Source organism: Heloderma suspectum, chromosome 1 (genome assembly GCF_057233095.1).
Source record: "Heloderma suspectum isolate Gila_16-S chromosome 1, 16-S_ref, whole genome shotgun sequence".
NCBI classification, from domain to species: Eukaryota; Metazoa; Chordata; class Lepidosauria; order Squamata; family Helodermatidae; genus Heloderma; species Heloderma suspectum.
This window is the reverse complement of record NC_139458.1, coordinates 92822371-92833140: the sequence shown is the minus strand read 5'-3', so window position 1 is coordinate 92833140 and position 10770 is coordinate 92822371. Positions and strand designations below refer to the sequence as shown.

The window sequence follows — 10770 nt, the reverse complement described above, 5'->3', positions numbered from 1 at the left end:
TTCTAATAATGTCCAAAATGGTGCCACAGTTGGTCCAAAATGGTGCCATCTTGCCTGGGAACAATACATGCATTTCTAATATAAAGACTAAACCAAATTATTTTGAACAATGAAATTATTAAAAACAAGAAATGGAACCAAAACACTACTAACAAGTCTAAAAACTATTTGAGGTGTAACTGCTCTGTGATTTGGGATCTCAGCTTTGCATACCAAAATATGATTCAGTTTTGTGAACTTATTCAAACAGCTTCCGAATAAAGGACTTCTTTGCAGGAGTGATTATTTTCATTGTTTTTTTCCGGCGCAATGCTTTCATGGGTTTCTTTTCCAGAGATGGAGTCTCCTTGGGAGTTTGCAGCCCCCTGGCCAAACTGACATGTTCGGTGCAGAAGTACTTGATATTTACCTGTGAAAGGTGGATAAGCATGTTCTCAGATAGGTCCATACATTGAGCGTGGACCCAGTGGCCATCTCCATTGGAGCAGTAGATCATAGCTGGCTTGTTGAGTTCTGTTGAGTACAAGGGCACCCAGGTGTTGATATCAATATCGCAGCCTGCACAGCAAGTGATCCAGTAGCCTGCTTCTGACTCATCTTCCTCATCATCTTCATTATAGGTGTCAATATCATTCATGTCAAAGCTGAAAGTGAACTCCTCTGAATCTTCAAAAGGAGTAGACTCTCCTGCATCTTCTGTAGAACTCTGACTGCACACTTGTGTCAGCTGTTCTGAGTCCTGATCACTTTCTCCTTGACATCTCAACATGTAAAAGTAGTTTGCATCTGAAATTAGCTGCCGGTTGTCTCCGGGGATACCGAATAGTATATTTCCATTTCCCATATCACTCCCAAACCAGATCTTGCAGTGTTTGATTTCTGGAGTCCATTCTGGTGCCTCCCTTTCTACTATCTTGATCTTGTTATCTTCTAGATTGATCGTATTACAAACCATCCTCTTCTGGTTGTCAGAATGGTAGCCTCCCACAATGACAAATTCCTGGTCTTTGGTCTGGGTCATGATGGCACTGGACACAGAAATCCCCCCAGGCAAGACACAGCAGTTCACAGCTGGGCTGCCTAAGGGAAGGTCAATTTTTATCTTATAGAGATTTGGGGGTCTGGTGTTATTTTCAATGGAATGACCTCCTATGATATAGATGGTGTCATTTCTGGCAAGCGAGAGATGAAAAGAGAATCCACCCTGAAGTTCTGGAAGGGCATAGGAAGTGGAACATCCAAACTCAGGGTCAACCAGAAATATGTATGGCATACAGTCGACCACACTGTTCCAGTTTTCAGTTGTCCTCTGTCCGATAGCCATGTATGATCTTCCTCCAATTATAACTATCATATTTTTATCTTGACTGTGAACCACATTAATGGTATGGCCATATCTGGCTTCAGGGACCTCTCCAACTAATTCTTTCTCAATACAATTAAACGTGGCTTTCTTGTTATTCTTGTTGATCATGCTCATGATGTATAGCTTATCAGAAAGTTCATTGTTTGGTGTTTTCCCTCCATGGATCATGTACTGGCATTTCTCAGACTGCACTGTACCACCTTTGAGAATACAGATCGCAGGGTACCGTAGAGGAGGAAGGTAGCAGGAATCCTGGGAGAAGAATGCTGGCTTCAGTTTGAGTTCTTCCTTTTTGAAAGCAAGGAGGAAAACCCCAGTAGGACAGGATCTCTTTGGCCAGCCTTTCTGTCCAAATAAGAAAACTTGGCCATCAAAGTTCAGCAAAGAAAATCCTGGCTGTATCAGGGAAGAATTGTTAATGGTTGATATCATCTGTAGAGACATCTTCTCGGGCAAACAAGCCATGATATTGTCAATATCTGAAAAAGAGAATGAGAAGATGAACTATGGGGTGATCAAATCAGTTCCTGCTTGGCTCTGTGACCTTGCTTGAGCATATCAGGTCACACCTCTTCCCCCCCAGGGTCACTGCCTGACAATGGAAGTAATTCCTTGACAAAAATGCTGTGAGAACCAGAATGTAAAAAAGAATGATAGAAAAGGCAATCAAAGGGCTAAATTACAAATCTATTGCTGGATAGGCTATATGGCTCAGTATTCAGGCCGAGGTGTACACTTTCAGTGATATGGGTTTAAGTGAGCTTCTGAGAGAAGCAGAGCAATATAAACCTGTAAGTATGTCATCACATTCTTGATCAATGTTAACAGCAGAGCAACAAGGAGAAAGAGTTTGAGAACAGGGACAAATATTAGGATTGACTGATCAAGTTGGGTCAGTCCTTTAGGGTGGGGCTCTTGAGAAATGAGGGACTTAGGGTACACACACTTAGGTTAATGGTTTTGGCTTAGTTAGAGCACTTTGCATTGGGATGTTTTCTTGCACAACCTCTGTTGAAATGAATGGGATATGTGCAAGAGAACTACGTATGGAATGCCAGTGTTCTGAGCCCAAGAGAACATTGGATCCAATCTAGCTGCATGCATAGGCCTGGTCAGAAAATCTAGGCCTCCCCTCTTCCCTCAGCAGCCAATCAGTGTGATTTTCTAACTGGAGCTATGTGAGGAAATGACACTTTGATGTCAGAATATGTTTAATGGGCTGAATATTTGGGTCAGTTCCATACAACAGTGAGTGACAACATATTGCTATTATGATAGCATTTTTCAATAGCATTTTCAGTGAAGGGTGATTTTGACACGAGAGTTGTGTGACCAAAATAAATATGCTATAGCTTAGTTTACTATAAGTGGTATTGTGTTCCTTGATACAGTACTATCATTTGTTTCTTAGGTAGCCAAGATGAACAGAAACTGTGATAGTTGATAATGACTTTGTATCCAGACTCTTTTCAGTCTTTTTACTGTTTGTCTGCAGCACCCCATTTCGAGTTCACATTGGCTTAATACTTCATCCTTGTTTCTAAAACAAGGGCCTTGGACATTTTCCTTCCATGTCTTTGAAAGATATTTTGCGTTTGCATTTGCTTTGTAGTTTATAAAATCGGACTTGACATGTACATGAACAGTTACAAAATATGCTGGAAGAATGTGTATAGAGTGGGTCCATTTCCCCCTTAGCTCATGGGCCCTCTGAAAATGAGATGTATATAACCACTCTGCTTCATATTCATGCTGTTAACTTGTGGCCACATATTGATTGTGTGTTGTTTGCCTTTCCCATCCACTGGACCTTTCCTCTAGAGCAGGCCTAATAAAGTAAACAAGACTGCTTAATACCGTAATTCAAACATATTACCAGGGCATGAGTCCTCCTGTTTTCAATGAGCCTTACTTCCATGTAGTGATTCAGGATCAGAAGTTAATGGGAAATGTGTGGCCCTCCAGACATTTTGGCCTACTACTCCCATGATACTTCACCATTGGCCACACGGGCTAAGGCTGATAGGAGCTGTAGGCCAAAACATCTGGAGGGCCACAAGTTGCCCACCCCTGTAGACTCTATACCGATGACTTGGACTTTATTGGCTTTTCAGTTTAAAATAGCATGACACTGTAAAGTTCACTGGCTGAGCAATACCAACAGTGCACCTGTGCCAGAAATGTCAATATCAGCATTGTAGGAACTCAGCCAGAAGTCCTTCATAGTCTCCCTTCTCAAGATCCCTTAAATAGGAAAAGTTGGGGATGTAATATGGAACCTAATATGTATGTGGCATGTCTTTACAGAAGAAGTACAACCCTCCCTTTTAAAGCAGAGGAGAAATGGGCAGCTAGTGACTGGTGGGCCTGATTTAGGCTACAAAGCAATTTTATCTGATCCCCAGGGGCCCTGCCAAATTTTAATCAAAATCGGTTATATCTATCTTTGAGTTTTGAATTCAAAACCCCTGCTTCCCCAGGATATGTTTATGCCATATCTGTGAAGGCTTTACTGCAAGTTATAAGGTGGGCCTGGAAAACCACTTCCTTTGGAGGCTGGAATAGCTTGGCATGATCCCGGCAGGTGTCAGAATGGCTGGGGCCATTTCCAGTCACAGTGAGACTTGAAGGTAAGTTTTGATGATGGCTGGTTCTTCCCAGCCATCATGAGACTTTGAGTAAGCAGTGGGAGGGGGGCTTATGTAAAGCTCCTTCCCACTGTCCCTGGTCTCCTTTCAGATGGGCAGGTCTGAACCACTTATCCCTGTGCTTTTACACTCATTTACTGTTAATTGCTACTCCTATGGAAAGGTCTGCTCTTGACTGGCTGCACTGTTAATTTACAGGCCTTTTACAAAACATTACAGTCTTAACCCTCTCTGAACATTCATTTATTCACATAGGGTTGGGTCCTGATTTAGGCACATGCTACTCAGCGGGCAGAAGCAGACTTCCATACCCACTCCTCCCCATGGCAGTCTCTCCAGCCCACTGAAAATGCTACAAAGAGGGACAGAGGATCCTGCTGAATTAAGTGCAGGGAAAGGGGGGATTCCTGAAAATCAGGCAGAGGCACCTTCTGTGAGCAGAACCCTTCTATCAATAGAAGGCAGATCCTGGATCCAACCCTTTGTCTGCATTTGCTTTTAACGTTATTTTTATTTTATTTTTAAAATGGCATTGTGATTTATTTATTGTCTGGCATCACTTATGCTTTAAAGCCTTGAATATGATTACATCTTCATTAGTGCAGTGTGCTAGAAATGCAGTTTGGATTTCTCCTTCTGGTTACCCATCCCCACACTTTAGTTATGGTTATTCATCAGGTATTAAGAACCAGTTCACATACTCCATGTGCTCCAGGGAGGTCACTTTAAACAGCACTACATGGCAGCACTTATCGAGTGGTCAGCAAGTTCTGTGTAGCAGCTGACCACAAACAAGCAGAAACAAGTATTTGTGGTGGCAAGGCGCTGCAATGTCATTTTATTGCATTGCAGCTGCCACGTGTTCAGCACTATCCCTCCAGGGAGAGCTCCGTATTTGTCTGCATCTATATGCATGTGTGAGTGTACACCTGACGTATTGCCAGGAGCAAGACAGTGGAGAAAAACACACAGGACATTTAATGCCTGAAAAAAGGGTAAAAATAAGCCACGGAAAGGACAAGAGATTAAATCTCCAGAAGCACACCATAATTCTACTGCAGGGGTGCAGAACTGTTTTGTGGTGGGGGCCAAATTGCCCCCCACCCCACATGCCAGATGATGTCAGGGAGTGTGGCCCTGCGCTCTGATGTCAACCCCTTTCTCTTCTCTTCTCTTCTCTTCTCTTCTCTTCTCTTCTCTTCTCTTTTTTCCCTCTTTTTTGTGCTGGAAGGAAGCACAGGTCACCTGCCCAGCTGCCCCAGACCCCTGCTGCTGTGTCCAAACAGATCCAAGACAAGAGCAGGGATGCTGCATTGTCTTCAGTGGTTCTGATGGGTTTCTTCCAGGGGGTGGGGCTTGGAGCCTAAGCCTCACCTCCTGGAGGAACCCCAAGAACCCATGGGCTAGACTGGGGTGCTTCACTGGATTAAGGCTGGATTAAGGCCGTGGGCCAGAAGTTCTGCAGTGATGGCATTGCTTTTTCACATACGCGTGGCAGTTTCTCTGTCTTCAGCATGTAGCCAATTGGTCATTTGTCAGTTTCTCTGTCTTCAGCATGTAGCCAATTGGTCATTTGTCAGTTTCTCTGTCTTCAGCATGTAGCCAATTGGTCATTTGTCAGTTTCTCTGTCTTCAGCATGTAGCCAATTGGTCATTTGTCAGTTTCTCTGTCTTCAGCATGTAGCCAATTGGTCATTTGTCAGCATCAGTTCCAAGTTTTAGTTTTCATGATCTTACAAGCCTTATCCACAAATGTGTGTGTGTGTGCATGTATGTGTATGTGTGTTCCATATACACATATATAGGGTGTTTGATAAGTTAAATATATGCAGTTGGATCCAGCTGCTTCATTCCACCAGTGGAAGGAGACAGTTTGTGCAACAGGGCTTCTGCCTCCTCTCCTCTCCTGTCTTCTCCTCTACCCCCCCCCCCGTGCACCCTCCACATCTATTCAGGAGGGTTACCCCAGATTTGTAGGGTACATGGGGGGCTTTGGGGGCGGGGTGAGGAGATGACACGGAAATCCCATGAAAAGCAGACCCAATTCTGTTTTGAGTCCCCATTGGTCTGATAGTGACTTCATTTGACACTCAGAGTTCTTTGGTGCAAACCTCTGCTGCGCAGTTGTTTTCTGCCAATGAGGACTGGCTACTTATTGTCTAATAAACTGTGAGACCTTGCAATGTGCATGTGAAAGAAAGGTATGAGTAATGAAAAATATGATACTGTTATAGTATAGAACTGATATGCTCCTTGCCTAGAAATCTGCTATCAAGAACAGACAGAACATGAGGGGAAAGAGGAGAGATAAGTGATTTACAGCGAGTACCCCTTTCACTGTTCGGCAGACAATGACCTTTAAAAATACTTAATTTGAAACCTGTATCAAAGATTCTGATTTTATTTTTCAACTCTAATTTTTCTTAAAAGAGTTTTTGAATAACAGTGGTACTGATAGGGCAAAAAAAGAGAAAAGAATATAATATAAAAAGGAATGAAAAGGGGGGGGGACAAATACATTAAGAATGTATTAAGGCTACAATCCTATACACACTTACCTGGGAGTAAGTCCCATTAAACTCCATAGGCTAGTCTGCCATACCTATCCTGCTACTGAAGCATGCACATATTATTTCTCAAAAAGGGAAAATTAAAAACAACCAGAACTTGCATTTGGATATATTCGATAGCATTGGGACCTACCTGGGTGATGGAGGGTTTTGCTTCCTACTGATATATTTGCACGAAAATAGAGATTCAAGTATCAACAGTGGTGGATGTTTCTTTGACTGCTTTGTGTCACAGAAAGGAGGCAGGCGGGGAAGCTGTTTGTTTAGCCCACAGATGTACTCATTGATGTGACTAACTGACTGTGACTACGTTCCCCACTTCAGATGGTGCAGAAAGAAACCCACCATTGGTTTGTAGGATTAACCCTTTCAGGCTTTACCAGCCCTGAATAATAACAGGAACTGGACTAATTTTAGGCCATATTTGTGTGTGTGTGTGTAGAAATTTTGCTTTCCTTTATTTGATGTTTATGTGGCAGGTCAAATTATTTGAAATATTGTAGGGCTTTTAGAGAATCATTCCAATGAAAAGATATAATGTCTGTTTTGCACCATCTAATAATACAATATATATATTTTTTAAAAAACAAGGTACTATAACATTGTCTTGCCTCTGTCTCAAGAAAGTAAAAAGTAGGGATAGAAATTCTCTCTGCTTCATTAATTCTTTTCTAAGTTTTGACCAGCTACCAAAATCCACCCAGATCTTGGAGCAGAATGTAGTAGAAAAGTTTACATATTTTGTCTAGCATCCAGAAAGGGCATAAGGGACTAGCTACATGATAGTGTTCAGAGTAGAACTGGGTGCAACTATCCAAAGTATGCTTGTATTCCATTTGACTACAGTCCATTGGCTGAGTGCTGCCTTGAGTGCCATTTTTAGTAGAAAGGTGGGGTATAAATCAAATAGCTAGATAGATTAAATAAATAAACAAACCAACAAGTAAAAAAATGGGCTGAGACTTACTTCTGTATATGTTAGACAGCAGCACGGTGCTGTTGATCATCTTACCTGAGGGCTATTTAGACACAGGCAAATCTAATTGCTTCAATAGTGATCTGCAGCCAATCACAGCACTGATATGTGTACCTGTAAGATTAACCATGTATAAACACGTGTCAGGGGAATTTGTACTTTTCCACCGTAAGTGTACATGTAAAACACCTTAGCTTTTGCAGCTAAAAATATGAGTGAATAGGTCCTGTGTCGGCTGTCCGTTACCAATATCCAAGGGGAACTGCCTACACACAGAAAGCAGGGCAATTTGAAGCAAATCAGAATTCTTCAAATCAGGAGAGATGCAACACACGTTTCTGCTATCAGAAATAAGAAGACTGCAGTGTAACATCCTTCTTTTTGTTGTTTTCAAAGATGCCACCTTGGCACCAGGGGACGTTCTCCAAGGTCTAGTTCCAATTATCCCTTTTCTCTCAGTCATTCATGAAGTTGATAAGCAACTTAAGAAGGCACTTGGACTTCAGAACAGCTGAGTGAAACCGAGCACTGTAGCTGTAATCAAGAGTGATCCATGCGGCTGATCGCAAGTCAGATTGTAGCACCACAAACGTGCATTGGCACAATACCCACAGAAACGTACATGCTGCTGCACCTGACCACATGCACACATTTTTTTTTAAAAAAAACATGGCATTTTATTTTGAAATAAAGCTAAAGATACAGGCAACAAAAAAAGAAGAACAATACAACAAGATCATTAATCAAGGGAAAAATGAAACACATGGATTGAAGTCCTTAGTATAGCATTATACTATAGGGGAAACTAGTGGGACCATTAGAGTAGAACAGCCTAAGGAGAAATTCACTAACTATTGAGAGAGTTTGGATGTGTAAATAATGTAGCTGAATCACAGACAGAAAAAATATGCATCTGTTTTTTATTGGAATGTGATCAGAAGCTTGAAGTGCTTCCACATAGGAGATATATGGAAAGCATTGTGCCATAACTTCTTTTAAAATTGAGATTCCTTGCTTGTTGCACTTGCTAATTAAGTCTGAACATAAAGGTGTTTCCCCAAATTTCATGTACCACATATTTGCAGATTTGGGACTTATTGTTGCACTTTTGGGAATACAAAGATTCTTGAGCCATCATGGGCAGGTTAGTTTATGTTCCCTTTTCTGGTGATTGCCACAGTGTCTTGACTCTTCCCATGTACAGCATCTGATATCTGAGTTTTGGGGATTTATCAGAACTTTTTTGCCATGCATTTGACTGAATTTCTGAAGTCATGGATTTCACAAGTTGCCAGACTAGGATGACCAGATGCAAAGGAGGACAGGGCTCCCAATAGTGATGAAGAAGAGGGTGATTCAGCACATGCAACTTTTCTCACTGCTGAATGGCAAGCTGCACCTTTGGGAAATGTTTAATCTACCCAGTTATTAAAGATACAGGAACCCCATCCTTCGATGCATCTGGTCATTGTATTCCCAGGCCGTGCTTTGTGATCATATCACAGGTGAAATATGTATTAATTTAACAGAAAATCAACACCTGGTAAAATGTTACACAATGAGCAGAGTGTGTTTGAAATCAATCCTAGCCTACTGTACCTCATTACGAAGTAGCAATTTGATACTGAGCAGGTTTGTTTTTGAGAAATGTTAGGGAATCTTAAGTAATGTTAAGTCTGTGAATGATCACCCGACTGAGAATCGTTCTTTGATAGTGGAGGAACAGGCATGTTTGTACTGTATTATTATTGTTACTATAGGATGATGTTACAAGCCAGACTTAGTTATACTTAGAGCAGACCCAGTGAAACCAATGGGACTGTTTTTGCTTCTGACAATTGCACTGAGAGTCTTCCCCTTCAGGGGGCGGGGTGTCCTCTCACTCTTTCTCTCCTTACTGGATTGTGGACTCCAACAGAGGCCTGTGGTGAAATGGAGGTTTGTTGGTATTTGTTAAAGTTGCACCATAAAGATATTTCGAGAAATATAAATTGACACGTTGGCTATTCTGAAACAAGAAGGGAGGCAAATATTTGGTTTGGATTGGCTGTGGTGATAACAGAACTTCACTAAGAGTGGGCTTCTTTCTCAGAGAAGACTTAAGTCCCACTGATTTCAATTGGTCTACTCAAGGTATAGCCCATTATTATTTATCCTGCCCTCCTATATAAAGCATAGTAGACACAGGCAGGCATTTACTTGGGCTGCCATGCATATAGGCCTATGCAGAAGTACGTTGCACATACAATGACTTCAGCACTTAGGGACCAAAGCACATATTACTTAAAGACACAGGTAGCAGGTATGCCTTTCCCCCTTTTTGCTCTAGAGTAACTACAGGAGTGGAACTTAAGGGTTTAAAAAAAAAAAAAAATTCTTTCCCCCCACTGTGGTCCTGATCTGGATCACACCCCACTCCCATGTCTGCAATATCTATTGCCAAATAGGGATTCATTTGCTTTAAGGGATCACTAGGGGATGGGCTGTAGCTCAGTGGGAGAGCATCTGCGTCGCATGAAGAAGGTCCCATGTTCAATCCCTTGCTTCTCCAGTGCAGCTAGGAAAGAATCCTGATAAAACAATTCGGATAAGCAAACTAGTGAAGGTAAAAAATGTACCAAAATATCTGATAATATTATTTTATCTATGTAGGCTAATAACATACACTAAACGACAATAGAGAAAAATACAACACCATTGTGCTGGAATATCCCACAATACCAGGAGTAACCGGCACCAAGTCAAATCAGATGCATTTCAACCTAAAGCCTTTGTCAGTGGTCTAGTACATAAAAATGGTCTAGTAGTATGTAAAAAGGAATATTAGAAAATAAAAAGGCTTGAACACACACACAAGTTACAATACAAGTTCCTCACAACTATAAACAATATAGGACACTGCAGTGCCTCCACCTGTGAATATAAAAACAATTTTATTTCTTAATTTTTTAGATTTTTAACACATAATATATTTGTATGTTTTAGTATATTTAGGAAGTAGTTTTTAATAAACAAATAAATAATTTTTGGTATCATTGGATATTACAGCACAACAGTGTTGTATTTTCCTCTGTTGTCTTTTAAATGGATGCTTTTTAGCCTACACAGATAAAACAATATCAGATATTTCTGTATATTTTTTATCTTCACCAGTTTTCCTGTCCCAATTGTTTTATCATTATTTAGTTCAGGGTTGGGATAAATTTCCTG

The 10770-nt window shown here is 41.1% G+C and overlaps 1 protein-coding gene across 1 annotated transcript; it reads right to left on the bottom strand.

Annotated features, from left to right (window-relative positions):
* Positions 1 to 238: 238 nt before the first annotated feature.
* On the bottom strand, positions 239 to 1831 carry RAG2 (recombination activating 2). Its single transcript, XM_084851064.1, has one exon. The coding sequence runs from the start codon at positions 1829 to 1831 to the stop codon at positions 239 to 241; it is 1593 nt and encodes a 530-aa protein (XP_084707190.1).
* Positions 1832 to 10770: the final 8939 nt, after the last annotated feature.

What these genes read in the sequence shown, in the direction of transcription:
- RAG2 (XM_084851064.1), bottom strand. Translation starts at nt 1,831, where the DNA reads ATGGCTTGTTTGCCCGAGAAGATGTCTCTACAGATGATATCAACCATT.